The following is a 24,260-nucleotide window of genomic DNA, read 5'->3' on the forward strand; positions in this document are numbered from 1 at the left end:
CACCTGCCCTCCTTCACTTTGTGTGCATTCCCTCGACATATGTAGTTTTCAATGTAACCAACACTGCAGTTGATTTTTGACCAATCTGGGTCACATACATCCAGGAAGTGAGGCCGCAGTCTGCCTATTGAATACTTGGCAATGTCAGTCAGGGACTGACTAGCAGCTGCACCAAATAAAAATGTTCCAATGGCTTTGTAAATAGTGGCTATGTAGTTATTTCTGATAAAGGAATTCGAGTGCAAGAGGTTATAATAAACAGACAGGGCTTCTCCAATAATCATCTGAAAAAGAAACAGAAAAATAACATGTTAAAACAGCAACCAGGCACTTTAAACAAAATAAAAAATAGAAAAGAAAATGGTAAATCACAATAAAATCTTTATTTTAAAAACACCTCCCTTTTTCATTTGCAAATGGAGAGTCAGGATATCTAATTCTAAACTATGAAAAAAGGTGTCAGATCAACTATGGATACTGCTTACAAAGCAATGGCCAAAATAATTTCAAATCTACCTGAAACAATAAGACCTTATTTCTTTCCTGGTACTCAAATGAGTTTTAATAAGCAGACAATGATGTATCATGAATGACAAAAACCATGGTTTGTTCAAATAACACAAACTTTCCTAATTAGAGTATCCCTTGTATAAGTACTTTTATCTGGCAGTGTCTTCATTTTTAGCCAACATTCCTCTGAATCAAAAACATCCATCATATTTTAAAAAGTAAAATAGTTTCAGGGAGTAAACTAATATCAAAGCAGGGATCTAACACTGAGGCCAAAGGGTACAGAGGGCAGAGATTAGCTGACAGAGCCTCCCAGCCCTGCCTCTCCAGACCCCTAGGGCTGGTTAACAAGGCTCTGACAGACTTAACAAGTCTCATTAACAGACCAAACACACATTTGATGCTCTCCTTCTCCAAGAAAACATTTCAAGTGATTCTTTCCTCTTTATTTTTCACTAAAAGTGGAGACAAAGCCTTCCCAGATTCTAGTAGAGTGTGTGTCAGCCAGCATATACTGCTATAATGAGTTTAAAGGCATAAAAAGCCTTCTCAATACTTGACAAGTTCACAGACCAAAACCGTAAGAAATCCAAAAAATACTGAGGAGCAAATTTATACAAAATTACATTTGCTGATAAAATAATCCACATTCTAGCTACCTGAGTCCAAAATAAATAGTTGAACAAGAAGAAAAAGCTTGCTTATTTATGTTGAGCAAGGGAGGAGATGCAAGTCACAAAATTTTTCTTAAGTACTAGTCTTGCTGCTTCATCTTAAATTTACATGAACAATCTTATAAAACATTCAAACATTTCCATTTGGTGCAGATTAATTATCTTCATGGTAAGCCTTATAGTAGGTAAAATAAATGGTTGCCTCCTAAAAGAGATTTTAAACTGATAAGAACAGATACTACACTTGATCTTAGCCAAAAGGCCAAGAAGCGATTAAGAACCTAACACCAGGGGCACATGGGTGGCTCAGTCGTTAAGCGTCTGCCTTGAGCTCAGGTCATGGTCCCAGGGTCCTCGGATCGAGCCCCGCATCAGGCTCCCTGCTCAGCAGGAAGCCTTCTTCTCCCTCTCCCTCTGCCTGCCGCTCCCTCTGCTTGAGCTCTCTCTGTCAAATAAATAAGGAAAATCTTAAAAAAAAAAGAAAAAAAAAAAAAAAAGACCCTACACCAAAAGTTCTTTCTTTGTTTGGCTCCATGGCTCCATAATTAGAATGTTAAAACTTAGACAACTAGACTATGAATCCTACAAAAGAAAGAATCAAGTTTTAGTCATTGAATAAAAACCCAGTACCACCATAATGGCCTCCAACAGAGTAGGTGGTTAGTAAATTTTAATTGAAAGGGGTGCCTCGTGGGTAAAACGTAAACTCCCTTAGTTTAAACATTAAGCCCCACAGAAATAGATTCCTCATTACAGTAATTAATGTGAATTCAGATCCTTTTCTGAGAACAGGTCTCTCAGAAGAGAAAAACCATATGCACTTCTAGGGATACCACACCTCTGCAATTGTGCTTAGGGTTCTCCCAACCCCCTCCAGTGGCCCATGTATTAAAGTATATACTGTCTCCTCTGACTGCCAAGGTGTCCCAGCAACCGCCTTTATAGATGAGCATGCAAGAGAGGACTTCTCTCATGTTTCATTATGGAGTTGCTCTTTGATCATTTACAATATATACCAAGTATATTAATCAACCACAATTTGAGCAGCTAAAACTCCCCCACTTCAGCTGTCAGCTGTTCTTGTGTAAGCACTCAATTATTTTCCAGTTCTTTAGGGCCACCCAAACCCTGGTTCTTGACACTGAGGTCAGAAAGTCAGCTCACTAGGAGAATTCTGCGCAATGCGTACAGATGACAAACTGATTCACAGAGGTAGTGTAAGCTGAAACTTAAAACCCTTAATGCTGGGAAAGGGCAGGGGGATTCCAAAGCTGACAAATGCTGGGTTAATGTACATCGTTTTTTATTATGTCCTCCATCCTCACTGAGAGAGCTAGACAACAGACAAGTTCTAAATTGATTTTCTAAATTAAATGTAGGGATGTGTCTGAGCATTTCACTATACAAGACAGCCATATTTTTGTTTCATTTTAATACTTTGTCCTGCCCTCTGAGTCATTTATGCCAATGCTTAGCTTTTGGTAAAGTCCACACTTTAGCTGACTGTGGCCTTATCTTAGAGTTGTGATCACTTCTTATGCATTATTTACACTCCAAAGGTAGGATCAATTATTAAAGAACTAAAGATAATGTCTGGGGAACTAAAACAAAATACTTTTTTTTTTTTTTAAGATTTTATTCATTTATTTGAGAGAGAGAGACACAGCGAGACAGGGAACACAAGCAGGGGGAGTGGGAGAGGGAGAAGCTTCCCGCAGAGCAGGGAGCCCGAAGAGGGGCTCGATCCCAGGACCCTGGGATCATGACCTGAGCCGAAGGCAGACGCTTAACGACTGAGCCACCCAGGTGTCCCTAAAACAAAATACTTTTGAAGATCAAAGCTAATAATTACCAAATCCATGTAATTCAACCATTTAAAACTTATGCACCACAATATTTTCTCACCATCTCCTTTATAGTTCCATCAACCAAGATGATTTTATACATCTCTACACTGTCCCTATATTATGTACCTCCCCTTCAGGGCCCACCTTCCCAAAAGTGTAGTCTAAAATCACTGGTGTGCTGGGACACCTGGGTGACTCAGTCGGTTGAGCGTCTGCCTTTGGCTCAGGTCGTGATCCCAGGGTCCTGGGGTCGAGTCCCGCATCGGGCTCCCTGCTCAGCGGGGAGCCTGCTTCTCCCTCTGCCTCCCGCTCCCACCGCTTGTGCTCTCTCTCTCCCGCTCTCTCTCTGACAAATAAATAAAAATCTTTTAAAAAATAATAAAAATTAAAAAATTAAAAAATAAAATCAATGGTGTACTTCCACTCCTTCCTAAATATCTTGAACTACCGTCATTCCCTTTATTCTACTGAATCTTTTTCAAAAGTCAAAATGGTCTCATCAGATTGAACAGTATTTATCAACTCTCATTTACCTTAACTTCTCACAGTATTTGATCACTGATCATTTCTCCTTATTGAAATTCTCCCTTGGCTTCTGAGAAACTGTATTAACTCTGGTTCTCTACCAGGCTCCCTCAATCACTTATCTATCTGTGGATCATCTGTAAGCCAGGTCAAAGCCTGGTATGAAGTCTGAATCACAGTCCTGATTTTTTTTTTTTTAAGAACTGATTCACTTTCTAGTAAATAAAATTAAACATTATTTACATGTCTAACCAAGAGCTTACTGAAATAAGTGGAGTTAATAAACAAAGTGAATTTTTAAAAATTAGTACATAAAACTACCACCCTGTGCAGTGTTGGCTGATATGAAAATAGTACTTTCATAGCACCTTTAAAGAGTCTGTTCTTTTTTAAGAAACCTACACTCAATTTATAATCGTTTTATTAAACACAGAGATAACTTTCTCACATAGATGATGTAATCGTCAAAACTTAGGAATTCATGAAATATAAATAACAAGTTCTCGCTCACTGAGGGTTCCATCAGGCCCTGTGTGGATGCAGGCTACACCTACAGTGCCCGGCCGTCAGAACCCCGACCTGCAGCAGGCCTCTGGTCTGTACTGGATTTCGGTAGTTTTGCTTGTGCAGCAACCTTTTGACTGAGAGACACAAAGTCAAGCAGAACTGAAAGACAAGTCCAGGGGCGCCAGGGTGGCTCAGTCGTTAAGCGTCTGCCTCTGGCTCAGGTCATGATCCCAGGGTCCTGAGATGAGGCCCGCATTAGGCTCCCTGCTCAGCGGGAAACCTGCTTCTCCCTCTCCCACTCCCCCTGCTTGTGTTCCCTCTCTCGCTGTGTCTCTCTCTGTCAAATAAATAAATAACATCTTAAAAAAAAAAAAAGAAAGAAAGACAGACAAGTCCATCTGCAGCAGTGTTCGAATACTCCAAGGGAGAATCTTGTATGAACTCAGCTACTACAGCTGACCCTTCGACAGCACGTGTTTCAAATGAGTGGGTCCACTTACATTATACAGTACTGTAAATGTATTCTCCCTTTAGGATTTTCTTACTAACGTTTTCTTTTGTCTAGCTGACTTCATTGTATAATACATGTAACATACAAAATATGTGTTAATTGACTCTTTATGTTATCAGTAAGACTTCCAGGCAACAGTAGGCTATTAGTAGTTAAGTTTTGGGGGAGTCAAAAATTTTAACACAGATTTCTGACTGCACCGGGTGTCAGTGTCCCCTAACCCCAACTTGTTCAAGGGGCAACTGTATTTGCAACTAAGTATCCTATTAAAAACTTTAAATTCAAATAGTATCTCAGAAACACACATACTTAAAAAAAAAATCTACTCTCACTGCCTTCTTAAAGGAACAATCATAGGCTTGGCTTTTGTTCTTTCAGCAGTAAAAATTCAGTGTAAAGATTTGTCTAGATTAAAGGGATCTGATTTCTTAAAACTTCACCTTACTGTAGAAGAGCCAGCCAAGGTCACTATGTAATTACTCTCATTTCATTCCAGCACCTAGGACATGCCAGGTTCCACCATGCCCAGCTCCCAGGCAGGCAGCGGGAGTCCCAAGGAGAACAAAGCACCATCTCTGCCTTCCAGGAGTTCACAGTCTCATAAAACAAACATGTTTATGAGAAAGGTTTTCTTTTATTAATTATGTACCCCAAATAATGAGTTGATTAATTCTCAATGCTAATAAGGAGCCGTGATCATTCTTGAATAAAACATTGAATTTCTAAATTAAGCTTTTTTTTCAATAAACACCAAAACTGACCAGACACACATGTTATCTTATTGGCCTACCTCCTGGATGGCACCATATTTTCTACTTTCAACCAACATAAATCTTCCTTCTAAAGTTACAAGTCATGGAGCATAAAGCTATTTAATCTAAGTCACAGACTCTCTCAGTTGAGAAATTATGAAATAATCTAGTCCAATCCCTTGATGTCTTCTCCTTAGAGCACAATCTCTAAGCATTCTCACCCGAAATCCTAAAAGCAATAGTTACTATTAGGTTTCAGTACCAGTAAAAATTCTCTTGTGTTCACTGCTGATTATATACACAACTTTGGCTTTTCTCTCTAGTTGCTGGCATTATATAAAAATTCTTTAACATGGGTTAGAATGAAGTCTTAACATTAGTTATTTTTCTTTTTTTAGAACTCGGTAACTAGAAAGTTGGTACATACACACAGATCCCACAAATCATAAAGTAATACCCTAGGTATAAAGTATGCTAAAAACATACTGCTATAACATGTATCTACTGCATGATTACTGCAACAACAGCAACTTAGAGCTCTAAAAACCACAGTGACTTGGAAAATATTAGCATAAAAGCTACACACATTCAGTTAAGATTCTTCTAATTATACAGTTATTCCTTTGGTTCCACTTAAAATAGCTGAGATCACCTTGATCAAATAACATTAATTAAACGTTAAAAAAATACATTGTTTTGGACATTTATGCATTCAGTCATTAACAGATTAACACAAAACTAAGCCAACTGCCCAAAAGTGATAAACTTGGAAAAGTGGATTTGACTTACAACAATAATACTGAATGGAATGATTATTCCACCTAATAACGCATAAGGTATGGTGTCTTCTTTGTAAGGATACTTGATGGACTCATCATTACAGAATATTCCTCGTTGGAAGGGGGTATGCCTTGAAGTAAGAATTGCAAAAGGCAATCCAGCTAGCAAAAGGAATAAATGAAAATATCATTAAAATGGAAATACGAAAATTAATGGCAATAATTATCCCAGAGACTGTTTAAAAATGCATTTGCCATGAAAATAAATAAGAGCACATAAAAAGGAAATGCAGCAATGCAAGCAACACAAGTTAGAAAGATTACAGTTGAGATTAAAAAGATAGAAAGGGGACTAATGCTTTACCAATCTAACCAAGAGTATCTTCTTCCCTTTGTTTGTGCCCGAACACGCTAAACAGATGGCAGAGAAGACAAAAAAAATCCCTTCTCATGTTCGTTTGCCGCTCAATCACAGGGTTTTCAACACTATTCCCAAACCCATCTGTCATGCACTCTGCTTCCAAAAGGAAAACAGCTTTTTGACATTACCCATTTCGTCTCTACATTACTACCACATTTGGACAGGACATGGTCCTGGCTGAGCTATTAGAGTATCTGAATAATATGTTATCCACTCGTTTCTATACTGTCTATAGCAAGTTTCGAGCTGCTGTGAAAAGGATCTGAACTTAAACCAAGTGTAAGAAAAAATGGACAGTGAAGTCAAGCACAAAAACACCAAAAGACAGTTCTGTTTTCACCCATGTTTTCCCTCAAGATTATGTCTCACACTCACCTCCTAAACTGTCTTTTCCCTAAAAGTCAGCTTTAAGAATTCAGGTCTCCTTCACTGAAGCAGACATACTGATTAATATGCAGCATACCAACTAGGAATACTCTATAAAAGAGTTATAGGGGGCGCCTGGGTGGCTCAGATGGTTAAGCGTCTGCCTTCGGCTCAGGTCATGATCCCAGGGTCCTGGGATCGAGTCCCGCATCGGGCTCTCTGCTCCTTGGAGCCTGCTTCTCCCTCTGCCTCTCCCTCTCTGTCTCTCATGAATAAATAAATAAAATCTTTAAAAAAAAAAAAAGAGTTATAGGTTAGCAGAAACCTTCAACATGAGGTCTGTGTCGAGACTTACCCAAGTATGGAAGATTGTCTCTCTCAGAGACCCATTCTCCCAGCAGCAATGCCATAACCACCAAGCTAACATACTCATTGTATGTTTAAGTGTTCTTTCCATGAAGCACCAAGTCTTGATGACCATTTACAGGTCTCCTTAACTCCACTAAAACCCCAAAGGCTGAATGACAAACACAACTCTGCCACTCTGCCTGAGTGTCGTTACTACAAATATCAAGTATGTTCTACCTACAAGAGCTAAATGAAAAGAAGTATATTCCTAGTTCTTTTATTTATCTTCCTGTTTTTCATTTACATCCTGAATACATGAACCAAAGTTTCTATCTTTGTGTTAAATCATCTGCCAAAAGTGGCAATCCATTAGAAGTCTTTAAGATGTTCACAAGGTTCCCAAAGCCATACTTCTAGTAAAAGCTACAATTACAAATAAATAAATAAACTAGAATTGACTTTGCTAACTGACCCTTATACTACCTCTTATGTCTGATTTCAGACTATCCTCTGATTCACTAAACTGTCTGCACTCAGAGGAACAGGGTGAAATGCCCAAGCCTTTCACACAGATAGCACAGCTCCAGCACAAACCTTGTGCACATAGCAGCCACGCTGTGGAGGTTAGTAAGCAGATCTGCGCTATCAGTCGCTGCCTGCCCTGTACGGTAACTAACCATTCACCCTTCAACCAATAGCCATACTCTTACCGCATGAGCAAATTTATTTTGTATTCACAAAGTACCACCATTTCTACAGTTCAATTCTACTTGGAAAAACTCTACACATAATAATGGAAACTTTCAATCTCTACATTGCATATTTCTGAACTGGTTGAATTTTTCAGTGATGTCTTTCTTTTGTAGTGGGACAAGAAAATATCTAGTACAGAAATTAAATCCACATATGATTAGTGTCCAAAACTCAATAGGCTTTATGTCCTTATTCTCAGGAAAAATTCATATTAATAGACCCAAATATATTGAAAAATGTTCTTAGCAAGCATATCCACTAAGCTGGGTTTTGTTTTTTTTTCCTCTGACCAAAACAACTATGTTGGAAATTATTTTTAGATTTAGAAAAAAAGTTTGTGGGTATTTTTCTTAGGATAAGAAGGAAAGAAAATAAAGTCACATACAAGTATAATTAGCCCATTTTTAAAAACAGGAATATATAGATGGGTAAATATTGAGTGAATCCACTATCAAAGAATTCTGGTAGGTGCTACCAGGAATACAAAGTTATATAAGGCACAATACATAGGTGCAGCAAAGAATAAACAGAGGTACAAAAAGCTATGAAGGTTCAAAAGAGAAGTTCTGATGATATGCAAAAAGCTGGTGGTTACCACAGAACTCAGCAGAAAGCGTCTAATAAAGACAAGAGATTTGGGGATATAAAGGATCTCTGAAGCCACAGAGGTAAAAGAAAGAGCAGGACGGATATGAAATGAAATGAAAAGAAGAGGAGGGTGAGGCACAGGGCAGCAGCAATATTAAAAGGATGAGCACAGGAGGAAGATCCACTGAGGCAGACCTGGAGGGCCGGAGAAAGGTCAGGAGAGAGTAACATCACTGAGGTCAAGTCCAGAGACAGCATCTCAGGACGTGGTGATTGAGCCACAGCATCTAATACATTTTCAAGAGGCAGACTTAGTAAAAGTGGTTTTAATAAGGAAGAAAGGGTGGAAGCCATACCATGGAGATTTTAGTAAGGAATGATTAAAAAAATAAAAATTTAAAAAAGCAGGGATCTACCACAAATGCACACTATCTTTTAAGAGTGTGAGTGAAAAGCAATTTTATCACAGAAGGCCTTAGAAATATCTTAAATTAATAATATTTGTAATTTCTGAGAGTCCATGAGATCTATTTTATCAATGTCATTATCCAACACCATTTCACTTTTACTAAACCTGAATGTAGACCCCAAAAAGGGGAGGGAGAAGATCAAATCACCAGTTGTTCACTGACCCACTTCAGGCTCAAAAAGATGACCTAGTCCAGACTCCTGCTCTGGAAGTTTTGGAAATGGAACAAAGACTGACTCAGTCAGAGCTGGCAAGGAGCACTGAACCATGCACAAGAAAGAATGGCTGAGGAAGAGGCTGAGGACAAAGTAGGCCTGCAAAGAAAACAGAAGTGACTAGCCTGGCCGCTGAGAGTGAGAAATGGGGAAAGCGGCTTTGGCTCCCCATTGCCAAAGGGCCTCACTGATCTTGCTGTTTTGGAGCTGTTAGAGTGCCCTGTATCCTGTCAACAAAACCCAACCTTACTCCAGCTAGTTATAAAGGAATTCTGCCCCTTGCAACCAACAGAGCCATAACTAAAACAATTATAAAAACTCCTCCTACTGTGAGAGCATGTCGATTACTAATTTTTTTATTAGCCTTTGTAATGCTAGAGTGAACATTTCCAAATACTAGACCTTGTTTTCATTTCTAATTATTTCCTGAGAATATACTTTTTATGTGGAATTACAGGCCAAAGGATATAAATGTTAAGGTCCTTGACAAACTGCTCCAAAAAGGTTATTTTATATAACCACAATTTACTCTATCAGCCACAGTGTACAAAAATATGGAGAAATGCAAAAATTTAAGTAAAAACATCTGATGCTATTGTTAACTAAAGATTTCAAGGCAAAAGAGAAGGGTTCCATTTAGTCTTCTCAATGTAAATCGAACACCCTTTTCCTTTTACCTGAAAGATTACATCTCCAAGACAATCCCTTTTCATCATTAGTCAAATGACTACATTTGTCAATGTTTTTCTTAATACTTCAGTACAAAATTCATTTTCATTCCCTTTTTGAAAAAAAGTTTACTGACGTATAGTTCACATACCATAAAATTCATCCACTCATAAGTATATCATTCAGTGATTTAGGTAAATTTATAGAGTTGTACAACCATCACCACAATACAGTTTTAGAACTTTTTCATTACCCCCAAAATTCTCACAAGCCCATCTGCATTCAATCCTTGCTCCTACTGCCAACCTCAGGCAACCACTCATCTGTTTTCTGCTTCTTTTTGAGCATTTCACTTAAATGCAATCATTCAATATGTGGTATATCTTAAGTCCTTCTATCAGTTAGCATAATGTTTTTGAGGTTCATCCACATTGTAGCATGCATTTTGTTCCTTTTGTATTGCTAAATAGTATCCTACTGCATGTATATACAACATCTGGTTTATCCATTCATCAGTGGATATTTGAATTGTTTCGGTTTTTGTCTAGTAGGACTAATACCATTATAAACATTCACGTACATGTTTTTGTGTGGACATATATTTCCCTTTCTAATGAGTAGACACCTAAGAGTAGAATGGCCAAATCATATGGTATATGTTTATATTTAACTTTTTAAGAAATTGCCAACCTGGGGGCCCTGGTGGCTCAGTCGTTAAGCATCTGCCTTCGGCTCAGGTCATGATCCCAGAGTCCTGGGATCAAGCCCCACATCGGGCTCCCTGCTCAGCGGGAAGCCCGCTTCTCCCTCTCCCACTCCACCTGCTTGGGTCCCCTCTCTCGCTGTGTCTCTCTCTGTCAAATAAATAAAATCTTAAAAAAAAAAAAAAATTGCCAACCTGTTTTCCAAAATAGCCATACCACTCTACACTCCCACATTCTGCTTTTTAATATGCCCATGTAGCTAGTCATATTCATCCATTTAAGAATCAGATTTTCTGCATGGTAAACTCATACTTACCCACAAATAAATATAGCCTTCTACTTTCTACTAGTGAATATTTGTCATAGTTCAAAAGAGAATGTGTGATAGGGTAACTCGCCACTTTCACCAGCTAAATACCACCAGAGCAGTTCTTCATCCTTTACCAGAGATAGGAAAAGATAATATAAGAACATGGTTGGGTGCCTGGGTGGCTCAGCTGGTTAAGCCTCTAACTCTTGATTTCAGCTCTGGTTGTGGTCTCGGGGTCGTGGGATCGAGCCCCATATTGGGCTCCATGCTTAGTGGGGAGTCTGCTGGAGATTCTCTCTCCCCCCCTCTGCTACTCCCCCAACCCACGCACATGAGTGCTCTCTCTAAAATAAATAAAATCTTTAAAAAAAAAAAAAAAAAAAACACGGTCACACAACATCTTTAACTTCCTCTGCACAAATACTCAGCATCTTGAAACCATGATATAAACAAAGATGTTAGTTGAAAAGATTGGCGGTGGGGTGTCCAACAGAACTGAGAAACTGTGATTAAGAACTTTTTTACATGTGAAGGGAAATAGTGAAAACTACACAAACGCCTCCACAAAATAATGTTTTAAGGTTCATCAATGGTGTAGCATAGACTGGTATCTTGTTCTTTTTTACTGTAAAATGGTATCCCATTAGGGGTTATAAAACTATCTGATGCTCAGGAAAGAGTGGCATGCAATTTCTGAGTCCACAGCAGCAAATCATTAAGGGACACACTTCCCCCTAAGGCTAAGAGCAGTAAGCATCAGCCTGAGAAATCCGGGCACAAAACTATCAGACACCACACTTCAGTAGCCTCGAAGAGGAACATAACCCACTGGCAGATAAAAGATACCACCAAACAGAGAGGACGATGTCCATTTGTGAAATCTCAGGGATCATATTCTCCTAATGCCTGAACAAGAAGGGAAGGATGTAGATGGAGACTAGAACTATAAAGAATGTAAAGGTACAGACTGAACTGTAGAATAAATGGGTCTATTATTACTTTTAATACTTGACTGTGGCCCTAGGCTAAACAGATAAGGGAGGTGTTTATTTAGTCTACCTTCTTTATTAGTTCATTTGAAAACCTACCTTTGTTTACTCACCAACGGGGACATTCCAAGTAGGAAAGAGTCAATTTTGAAAATACGAGTTGTCAAAGATGCTAGTGAGGACCTAAGATATAATTATACTTAATAAAATAGTAAAAAGAATATGTCAATGCCTTCTTTTCCTTCTGCTTATATTTAAAGAGCACGAAACTGTGGTGACTAAGAGAACCTGTGAAGTTACTCTGCTCCATACATGCATAAAATAAAGTGTACTCGGGTACATGGGAATACATGATAAAATAAGGTTCAGGAAACAGAGGGAATAAACCAGAAACAAAAATAATTATTGAACTACACCAAAAAACAAGATTCAAGAAGAAGGAACTAAGATCAGTTTTATTACTTAAAGCACTGAATGTTTTTCTTTTGCTGTAAACAATTCAGAGCAGTCACCTTATATATAACACACTCTCATGTTACATAGAGTGTTGATATGAGTATATTTCATTAATATTAATCTTTACTAGGGGCAGGGGGTTTTTTTTAGTGAAAAATAATTTTTTCAACTAGCATAAGAAATTATAACTAAAATTAACTGAAACTAGAACATCACTAAATCTTAAAGAACCCTGAAAAGTTTAATATTAACTACATTTGAACACAATTCAGTATACAGACCACAATCTTATGGAACTCCCATCTGTAATAGAAGTCTGATGAATTCAGGAAACTTAAGATATAAAAATAACTTTTTTGTCAACATTAAGAGATAATATAATTCAACTAGAGAAGGTAAAATCTCAAAATCTTGAGTACTGTTTCTTTAATAAAGAAGCAATCATTCGGTTCAACAATTAAGTGGGGTCTTACTACTCTGTACCAGGCACTAGTCTGAGGGGAGACGTAACTGCAGATACAGTACAGATCTTATAGTGGTCAAGTTGTGAAGTCACTTACAAAGTAGAGTCAACAGTATTTGTTGATGGATGGATTGGATAGGAGTGTGAGAAAAGAGGAGTGAAGGATGACCCCAAGGTTTTCCATTTGAGAGACCAGAACGTGGGGGGGGGGGGGGGTGGCTGGCTGGCTCAGTCAGCTGGAAACCAAAATTAAAGGCACAATACCATTAATAACAGTTCAAAAAATGTAAATACTTAAGTATAAACCTAAGTACATATATATAGGATCTGTATGCTGAAAACTGCAAAACACTGATGAAATGGTGTTTTTCCTAACTAAGTGGAAAGACATCATCTTCATGGATTGAAAGATTGAGCAAGGTAATAATGTCAATTCTCCCCAAATCTATCTATAGCTATACTGTAATTCTTATAAAAATTCCAGCCATATTTCTTTCGTAGATATGCTGATTATAAAATTCATGTGGAGCTCAGGTCTTGAGCTCAGGGTCATGAATTCAAGCCCCTATTTTTTTTTTTAAATTAAAATTTGTGTGGAAAGACAAGGGAACTAGACAGCTAAACAATTCTGAAAAAAATAAAGTTGGAGGAGTTACACTTCATGAAATTTTTGAGCTACATTTTGTAGCTCTACTTTATTTTTACCACTTGATTTTTAGCTACTCAATATATATTTTTACCACCCAATATAAAGCTACAGTAATTAAGACGTGATATACGAGGAAGGAAAGACATATATATTGATGGAGGAAGAACAAAGTCCAGAAATATACCCACACAAGTACAGCCAACTAATTGTTTTTTCAAAAAGGTACAAAAGCAATTCAATGGAGAGTCTTTTCAGCAAATGATGTTGGAACAATTGGTCATACACACACACATACAAAAAAAACGTACCTCAACATAACCTCATACTTCATACAAAACTTAACACAAAATGGATCACAGAGATATAACAATACAGAAAACTATAAAACTTTTAGAAGAAAACAGTTTTAGAAGTCTTTGTAATAGGGTTAGGTGAAGAGTTCTTGGATACAACACCAAAAACACAGTCTATAAAAGAAAAAAATACCAGGGGGCCTGGGTGGCTCACTCAGTTAAACGTCTGACTCTTGATTTCAGCTCAGGTCATGATCTCAGGGTCATGGGATTGAGCCCCTCATCAGGCTCCCCACTCAATGGGGAGTCTGCTTCTCTCCTTCTCCCTCTCCCTCTGCCTCTCCCCCTGTTCATTCTCTCTCTCTTTCTCTCTCAAATAAATCATCTTAAAAAAAATATATATATATATCAATTAACTTTATTCTTCAAAATTAATTTTTGCTCTTAAAGACATTTAACAGAATGAAAAGACAAGATACAGATAGGGAAAAAAATACTTGCAAATCACATATTCAACAAAAGACTTTATGTATCCAGAATAAATGAAGATCTCTCTAAACTCCATGGAAAAAAATTAATATAAATAAATTGAAATCTCACCAGAAAATAAGCAAAAACTTGAACATTCACTTGACCAAAGAGGATACATGGGTATGCAGCAACCACTTGAAAAGATGTTCAATATCAACAGCCATTAGAGAAAAGCAAATTAAAGCCCTAAGGACACATCACTGCACACCTATTAAAACGGCCAAAATGAAAAATACATCATTAGTGCTGGTGAAGATGCACAAGTGGACCTCTTAGCCATTTCTGGTGAGAATGAAAAATGGTATCGCCACTCTAAAAATAGTTTAGCAGTTTCTTAGAAACTTAGGGGTATCTACCCTAGAAAAATGAAAACTAAAAAAAAAGAAAGAAAGAAAGAAAAAAGAAAACCCGTTCACCCATACAAATACAGCCAACTTTTTTTTTTTTTTTACAAAGATACAAAAGCAATCCAATGGAGAAGGAAGATCTTTTTGGTAAATGATGTTGGAACAATTAGTCATCCATACACACATACAAAAAAATGAACCTCATAGAGCTTTTCTTGTAATGGTCAAAAACTGGAAATAACTAAGATGTCCTTCAGACAAAAAGAAAAATAAACTACAATACATCCATCTATTACTCAACAGTAAAAAAATAAATTACTGATGGACTCAACTGTGAGTGAAAAAAAAAAAAAGGTCCATTTCAGAAGGTCAATTTCAAATATATACTATATGAATCCATTTATATAACATAAATGACAAAATTATAGTGATGGAGAATATAGATCATTGGTTGTCAAGTGTTACGGCCTGGGGGAGGGTGTGATTAGAAAGAGACAATCTGAGGGAGTTTCTCTGGGGTGATCAACAGTTCTGAACAGTTACACAAACCTCTACATGTGATAAATTTCATAGAATTTCACACACACACACACACACACCCCAAACACCCATGTTAACCCTGGAGGAACCTGGGTGAAGGGACCAGGGAAGTCTCTGAACTATTTTTGCAACTTGTAGGAGAGTCTAAAATTATTTCAAAATAAAACATGTTTTAAGTGTTTTTGGAATGCTGCTGATCAAGTAAGATGAAGACCACTAGATTTAACAACTTACAGGGTCGCCTGGGTGGCTCAGTTGGTTAAGCGACTGCCTTCAGCTCAGGTCATGATCCTGGAGTCCTAGGATCGAGTCCCACATCAGGCTCCCTGCTTAGCAGGGAGCCTGCTTCTCCCTCTGACCCTCCCCCTTCTCATGCTCTCTCTCATTCTCTCTCTCTCAAATAAATAAATTTTTAAAAATCTTTAGATTTAACAACTTAGAAACTGCTGGTGTCTGAGAGGAATTGTTTTCATGAAGGTGATGATTAGAAAGCAGAGTGCTTAAAACTCAGATTATGGAGGGGTTTAATTTATTAGAAATGGCATCAAGTAGGATATGATCAAGGAAGTTTAATGGCTGAGAGAGACAATGAAATGGATCTCTGAAGTAGAAAAATTAAGGGAACTGAGAATTTCTTTTTAAATTTGGGGAGGGGGGGAAAGATGGCAGAGGAGTAGGGGACCCTATTTCAACTGGTCCCCGGATTTGAGCTGGGTATCTACCAGATCACTCTGAGCACCCACGAAACCAGCCTGAGATGTAAGAAGATCTGGATCTCTACAAACAGAATATCGCAGGCGGTTGGTTTTGAGGTACGAAGCGGAGAGCCGTGATTCTGCGGGCAGATATCGGAGGATAAACGGCAGCGGGAGGGTGCCTGGCCATGGGGATCCTATACCGCTGGTGAGTGACAGCCTCGCGCGCTGTGGACAGGGTACAGACTCGAAGACCGGTAGCATCGGGAAAGAACTTTAGGGCAGCCCCCAGGGTGGAGGACCAGACCGGCAGGGTCGCGCTCACGCGAACTGCAGCCCCCCGGACAGAAACCAGAGCGACGGTTGCGCACACGCAAACTGCAGCCTCCGAGAGGGAAACCCAGTGCGCCGGGGTCACACCGGTGAACTGCAACCCCCAGGGTGGAAACCCCGAGCGGCGAGTGGTGGAGTCACGCGCATGCGAACTGCAGTCCCTGGACGGAACCCCAAGCGGCGGAGTTGCACCCGCGCGAACTGGGAGCAGCTGGCAGTTTTAGAAGCACAAAGGGCAGAGACGAGCCCCGACCTGGAGGCAGGACTGGGAGCGCTGCGGAGGGGCGCACAACCCAGGACGCTGCAGTTTATAGCAGCATGGACAGAAACGGAGACAGTGTGGCCTGGAGAGCTCACTGAAGAACAGACTGAGGTCTCTCTGCTCTGAGGCAGAGGGTTGGAAATGGTCTCTTCTGCTCTGACTCACGGAAGAGACGCGGAGCCACCAGGGAAAGGCGCCAGAGAACAAAAGCCCCAAAGACTGATTCCCACTGAGCCCATCCCCCGCCACAGGGGCGCAGGGCAACTCCGCCCAAACAGGGTTTGGGTAACAGCGTAACCAGAGTAACAGCGTGGCAGGCCCCTCCCACAGAAGACAGGCTAGGAAAACAAGAGGCCAGCAACCCTAAGGTCCCAAGAAAACAGGTGTATCTTGCTTGGGTTCTGGTCAATAATTTGGACTCTATACATTGCCTCAAACACCCATCAACAGAATGACTAGGAGGACGAGCCCCCAAAACAGAAAAGACTCAGAGATGATGACTTATGCTGCAGATTTACAAATGGATGCAGATATAACCAAGATGTCAGAGATGGAATTCAGGCTAGCAATTGTGAAGACAATGGCTAGAATGGAGAAATCAATTAATGGCAACATAGAGTCTCTAAGGGCAGAAATAAAAGGGGAATTGGCAGAACTTAAAAATGCTATCAATGAGATCCAATCCAATCTAGATAATCTAACAGCTAGGGTAACTGAGGCAGAAGAACAAATAAGCGATCTGGAAGACAGTATAATAGATAAAAAGGGAAAAGAGGAGGGCAGGGAAAAACAACTCAGAATCCATAAAAGTAGAATCAGAGAAATAAGTGACACAATGAAACGTTCCAATGTCAGAATTACTGGGATCCTGAGGGGGTCGAGAGAGAAGAGGACTAGAAGATGTATTTGAGCAAATCGTAGCTGAGAACTTCCCTAATCTGGGGAATGAGACAAACATTCGAGTCCTAGAGGCAGAGAGGACCCCTCCTAAGATCAAGGAAAATAGGCCAACACCCCGGCATGTAATAGTAAAACTTGCAAATCTTAGAAACAAGGAAACCATCTTAAGGGCAGTTAGGGGGAAGAGATTCCTTAGGCACAGAGGGAAGAACATCAGAATAACGGCAGACCTATCCACAGAGACCTGGCAAGCCAGAAAGGCCTGGCAAGACATATTCAGGGTACTAAACGAGAAGAACATGCAGCCAAGAATACTTTATCTGGCAAGGCTGTCATTTAGAATGGATGGAGAGATGCAGAGCTTCCACGACTGGCAGAAGTTGAAAGAATATGTGACCACTAAGCCGGCCCTGCAAGAAATATTAAGGGGGGGTTCTATAAAAGGAGAAAGACCCCAAGAGTGATCTACAACAGAAACTTACAGGGACAATCTATAAAAACAACGTCTTCACAGGCAACATGATGACAATTAATTCATATCTTTCAATAATCACTCTCAACGTGAATGGCCTAAACTCTCCCATAAAACAGCACAGGGTTGCAGATTGGATAAAAAGACAGGACCCATCCATATGCTGTCTACAAGAGACTCATTTTGAACCTAAAGATACATCCAGACTCAAAGTGAAGGGATGGAGATCCATCTTCCATGCCAGCGGACCTCAAAAGAAAGCTGGAGTAGTAATTCTTATATCAGACAAGTTAGATTTTAAACTAAAGTCTGTAATAAGAGACACAGAAGGACACTATATCATTCTTAAAGGGTCTATCCCAACAAGATCTAACAATTGTAAATATCTATGCCCCCAACATGGGAGCAGCCATCTACATAAGCCAACTGTTAACCAAAATAAAGAGTCATATTGATAACAATACGTTAATTGTAGGAGACCTCAACACTCCACTCTCAGCAATGGACAGATCATCTAAGCAGAAAATCAACAAGGAAACAAGAACTTTGAATGATACATTGGACCAGATGGACCTCATAGATATTTACAGAACATTCCACCCTAAAACAACAGAATACTCATTCTTCTCGAGCGCACATGGAACTCAGAATAGACCATATACTGGGTCACAAATCAGGTCTCAACGGACACCAAAAGATTGAGATTATTCCCTGCATATTCTCAGACCACAATGCTCTAAAACTGGAACTCAATCACAAGAAAAAATTTGGCAGAAATTCAAACACTTGGAAGCTAAAGACCACTCTGCTCAAGAATGTTTGGGTCAACCAAGAAATCAAAGAAGAACTGAAACAATTCATGGAAATCAATGAGAACGAAAACACATCGGTCCAAAACCTATGGGATACTGCAAAGGCGGTCCTAAGGGGGAAATACATAGCCATCCAGCCTCACTCAAAAAAAGAGAAAAATCCCGAATTCACCAACTAACTCTACACCTTAAAGAACTAGAGAAAAAGCAACAAACGATGCCTAAGCCACGCATTAGAAGAGAAATAATTAAAATTAGAGCAGAAATCAATGAATTAGAAACCAGAAACACAGTAGATCAGATCAATGAAACTAGAAGTTGGTTCTTTGAAAGAATTAATAAGATTGATAAACCACTGACCAGATTTATCCAAAAGAAAAGAGAAAGGACCCAAATTAATAAAATTATGAATGAAAGGGGAGAGAGCACGACTAACACCAAGGAAAAAGAAACAATTATTAGAAATTATTATCAACAACTATATGCCAATAAACTGAGCAATCTGGATGAAATGGAGGCCTTCCTGGAAACCTATAAGCTGCCAAGACTGAAACAGGAAGAAATTGACAACCTGAATAGGCCAATAACCAGTAAGGAGATTGAAGCAGTGATCAAAAACCTCCCAAAAACAAGAGTCCAGGGCCTGATGGATTCCCTGGGGAATTCTACCAAACATTCAAAGAAGAAATAATACCTATTCTACTGAAGCTGTTTCAAAAAATAGAAACAGAAAGAAAACTTCCAAACTCATTCTATGAGGCCATCATTACCTTAATCCCCAAACCAGGCAAAGACCCCATCAGAAAGGAGAATTTCAGACCGATATCCCTGATGAATATGGATTCCAAAATCCTCAACAAAATCCTGGCTAATAGGATCCAACAATACATTAAAAGGATCATCCACCACGACCAAGTGGGATTTATCCCCGGGATGCAAGGGTGATTCAACATTTGCAAATCAATCAATGTGATAGAACACATTAATAAGAGGAGGGAGAAGAACCATATGGTCCTCTTAATTGATGCAGAAAAAGCATTTGACAAAATACAACATCCTTTCCTGATTAAAACTCTCCGGAGTATAGGGATAGAGGGAACATTCCTCAAGCTCATAAAATCCATTTATGAAAAACCCACAGCAAATAACATCCTCAATGGGGAAAAGCTGAGAGCCTTTCCCTTAAGATCAGGAACACGTCAAGGGTGCCCACTCTCACCACTGTTGTTCAACATAGTACTAGAAGTCCTAGCAACAGCAATCAGACAACAAAAAGAAATAAAAGGTATTCAAATTGGCAAAGAAGAAGTCAAACTCTCTCTTTACACAGACGACATGATACTTTATATGGAAAACCCAAAAGACTCCACCCCCAAATTACTAGAACTCATACAGCAATTCAGTAATGTGGCAGGATACAAAATCAATGCACAGAAATCAGTTGCTTTTTTATACACTAACAACACAATGGTAGCAGGAGAAATTAAAGAAACAATTCCATTTACAATAGCACCAAAAACCATAAGATACCTCGGAATAAACCTAACCAAAGAGGGAAAGGATCTATACTCTAGGAACTACAAAACACTCATGAAAGAAATTGAAGAAGACACAAAAAGATGGAAAAATATTCCATGATCATGGATCAGAAGAATAAACATTGTTAAAATGTCTATGCTACCCAGAGCAATCTATACCTTCAATGCCATCCCGATCAAAATTCCAATGACATTTTTCAAAGTGCTGGAACAAACAATCCTAAAATTTGTATGGAATCAGAAAAGACCCCGAATCGCCAAGGAGATGTTGAAAAAGAAAAACAAAGCTGGGGGCATCACGTTGCCCGATTTCAAGCTATATTACAAAGCAGCGATCACCAAGACAGCATGGTACTGGCACAAAAACAGACATACAGACCAATGGAACAGAATAGAGAACCCAGATATGGACCCTCAACTCTATGGTCAAATAATCTTTGACAAAGCAGGGAAAAACATGCAATGGAAAAAAGTCTCTTCAATAAATGGTGCTGGGAAAATTGGACAGCCACATGCAGAAGAATGAAACTCAACCATTCTCTAACACCATTCACAAAGATAAACTCAAAGTGGATGAAAGACCTCAATGTGAGACAGGAATCCACCAAAATCCTAGAGAAGAACATAGGCAGTAACCTCTTTGACATCAGCCACAGCAACTTCTTTCAAGATACATCTCCAAAAGCTAGTGAAACAAAAGCAAAAATGAACCTTTGGGACTTCCATCAAGATAAAAAGCTTCTGCACAGCAAAGGAAACAGTCAACAAAACAAAGAGGCAACCCACAGAATGGGAGAAGATATTTGCAAATGACACTACAGATAAAGGGCTGGTACCGAAGATCTATAAAGAACTTCTCAAACTCAACACCCAAAAAACAAATCATCAAGTCAAAAAGTGGGCAGAAGACATGAACAGACACTTCTCTGAAGAAGACATACAAATGGCTAACAGACACATGAAAAAATGTTCATCATCATTAGCCATCAGGGAAATCCAAATCAAAACCACACTGAGATACCACCTTACACCAGTTAGAATGGCAAAAATAGACAGGGAAAGAAACAACAGATGTTGGAGAGGTTGTGGAGAAAGGGGAACCCTCTTACACTGTTGGTGGGAATGCAAGTTGGTACAGCCACTTTGGAAAACAGTGTGGAGGTGCCTCAAAAATTTAAAAATAGAGCTACCCTATGACCCAGCAATTGCACTACTGGGTATTTACCCCAAAGACACAGATGTAGTGAAAAGAAGGGCCATATGCACCCCAATGTTCATAGCAGCAATGTCCGCAATAGCCAAACTGTGGAAAGAGCCGAGATGCCCTTCAACAGATGAATGGATAAAGAAGATGTGGTCCATATATACAATGGAATATTACTCAGCCATCAGAAAGGATGAATACCCAACTTTTACATCAACATGGATGGGACTGGAGGAGATTATGCTAAGTGAAATAAGTCAAGCAAAGATAGTCAATTATCATATGGTTTCACTTATTTGTGGAACATAAGGAATAACATGGAGGACATTAAGAGAAGGAAGGGAAAAATGTGCGGGGGGAATCGGAGGGAGAGATGAACCATGAGAGACTATGGACCTGAGAAACAAACAGGGTTTTAGGGGGAAGGGGGGATTGGTTAGCCCGGTGATGGGTATTAAGGAGGGCACGTACTGCATGGAGCACTGGGTGTTATATGAAAACAATGGATCGTGGATCACTACATCAAAAACTAATGATGTATTGTATGGTGACTAACATAACATAATAAAATTAAAAACTACAAAAATAAATAAAATAAATAAATAAATAAATTTGGGGAGGGGGAGGATCAGCTTATTCTTGAAAGATTCCCAAGGAGGCTACTGAACTATGCTCAAGTACAATAAACCACCAGATATTCTTCTAGAGTTATTCTAAGGTCTACAGAAAAGCTTATGAAAACCCTAAATGAGTAGTAAAATTAGACAATAAGAGAAGATTAGGGGCAAAAAGTACATGCAAAGCATTTTGCTTCCACTTAAAAGGTGAGTAATTGGCAGTGTCTTTCTCCAAAATACAACACCAAAGTGGTTTGCTACACTGGGAGTAATACCAGTGAACTCTATGCTTAGGAACAAGGACAGACTTTGAAATTGGTCTATTATTTGCATCAGTGAAACCCATGCTCTTCTCATGGCTTTCTAATTAACAGAAGAACATCCTTTTTTCAGTTAGAGAAATACACATGAACAGATTAAGTGACTTGTATAAAGTCACACTGAATTTCAGGAGTGGAGCAAAGAAACAGATTCAAATTCAAATATTCAATCTTAAGGAGTTTAGGTCAGGATTCAGAAATTACTCCAGCAGATAAAGTCAACCTAGACAGACAAGCTCCACCTTAAGCTTTGGTGGCTGCTATCACCCTAACCCAAGCTTCCTGCCACTCTTCCCTAATCTAATTTTCACCACCTTGAGTCTCATTCATAACTTCCAAATGACAACAGAAAACCAAAACAAAAGAATTTACAGGACTTACCCACTTCCATCAAAATAGGCCCACTCTACACTGAAGACAATGAAGTATTGTCAAAAAGAATGTGACCAACAGAGTAAGGCAGACTTGAGGTTAAAATCCCAACTATGCCCTTTGATAGCTATAAAGGAAAAATACCTACCAGCCTCAGAGAGCTGCCATGGGAAGATAAAGAATCTGTAACATAGTAGTAATTCACACACAGGAGACACTCATGTGATAGAACACAGCCTACATTTACCATACATGAAAAAGTTCTAAACCACACAACAAGCACCCAGATTACAATAATTTCAGAGAATAAGCAAAATTCTACAGTAAACAAAATGGGTGCCTTTCCAGTTACTCTTTTCAACTCCTTGACCAATGATTTTCTTATTGGGACACACAAAATAGAACTACTCTCCACCCTGGAAACAGGTAATGTACAGCTAAAATTAAATAAGGGTATACTCTCCACCCCCAAGTTACAGAGAAATTAATTTGAAAGAAACCTCATGTTTTTTCTCTCAAATTTTGAGAGCTCCTAAAAGAATGGCTTTAGGTATATCATAAGATTAACACTCAAGTATAAGCATGTATCTGATTGGGGCGCCTGGGTGGCTGAGTCGTTAAACGACTGCCTTCGGCTCAGGTCATGATCCCAGGGTCCTGAGATGAGGCCCGCATGGGCTCCCTGCTCAGTGAGGGGCCTGCTTCTCCCTCTCCCACTGCTTGTGTTCCCTCTCTCGCTGTGTCTCCCTCTGTCAAATAAATAAATAAAATCTTTAAAAAAAAAATGTATCTGAATGAACACATATACATATTTAACTGAACACGATTGGTACACTGTGCTTCACAACTCCCATGTATTCTTTTTTTTTTTTTTTTAAGATTTTATTTATTTATTTGACAGAGAGAGAGAGACCACAAGCAGGAGGAGCCGTAGGCAGAGGGAGAGAGAGAAGCAGGCTTCCCGCTGAGCAGGGAGCCCGATGCGCGGCTCGATCCCAGGACCTGGAATCATGACCTGAGCCGAAGGCAGAGGCTTAAGGACTGAGCGCCCAGGCGCCCCTACAACTCCCATGTATTCTACTGAGAAAAATCACTGAATCACTAGACCATTCACCCCACTTTTACTGCCCTGCCAGTGACCTCTGCTTATAATCCCCCTAGACAGAACGACATCACAAATTAGATCTCCACCCCACCCCACCATCTAAGCCAAGATAGCCAAGAACAGCTGTTGCAAAGTCATTTGATGAAAAAGAGTACTCTCTGCTGCTACCTACTCTGGTGAGCAGCAACTGGGACCTGCCTTCTGAAAGGTGGTTGCTCTGATGCCATGCTCTGAACTGGTGTTGACTGTTCACAGTCCAAAAACAGAGCTAAAAACACAGAAAGTTTTCTTTCTGCAAGTGATGCGTAATTCGGGGTGCCTGGGTGGCTCAGTTAAGCGTCTGCCCTCAGTTCAGGTCATGATCCTGGGGTCCTGGGATGGAGCCCCGCATCAGGCTCCCTGCTCAGTGGGGAT

The 24,260-nt window shown here is 39.4% G+C and overlaps 1 protein-coding gene and 1 pseudogene across 6 annotated transcripts in view; both read right to left on the reverse strand.

The window, feature by feature from the left end:
- The window catches only part of PLPP1 (phospholipid phosphatase 1), a 100,402-nt gene that overhangs the window by 24,837 nt on the left and 51,305 nt on the right, over positions 1–24,260 (reverse strand). For 3 of the 6 annotated variants that reach the window (XM_054512024.2, XM_045894972.3, XM_045894988.3), the window contains 3 exons: positions 11,037–11,076; positions 6,116–6,267; positions 4–284 (listed from right to left, as the gene is read on the reverse strand). In XM_054512024.2, the coding sequence (XP_054367999.1) occupies positions 4–284; positions 6,116–6,267; positions 11,037–11,076 (473 nt within the window). The remainder of the gene's footprint in view (positions 1–3; positions 285–6,115; positions 6,268–11,036; positions 11,077–24,260) is intronic. The other 3 variants (XM_054512029.2, XM_045894981.3, XM_045894996.3) reach the window with 2 other exon arrangements.
- On the reverse strand, positions 1,361–1,458 carry LOC123836927 (U2 spliceosomal RNA; annotated as a pseudogene).

The sequence above is a fragment of the Mirounga angustirostris genome, unplaced genomic scaffold, assembly GCF_029215605.1.
Source record: "Mirounga angustirostris isolate CCGP_5_RB_7025 unplaced genomic scaffold, mMirAng1.0.hap1 SCAF_7, whole genome shotgun sequence".
NCBI lineage: Eukaryota > Metazoa > Chordata > Mammalia > Carnivora > Phocidae > Mirounga > Mirounga angustirostris.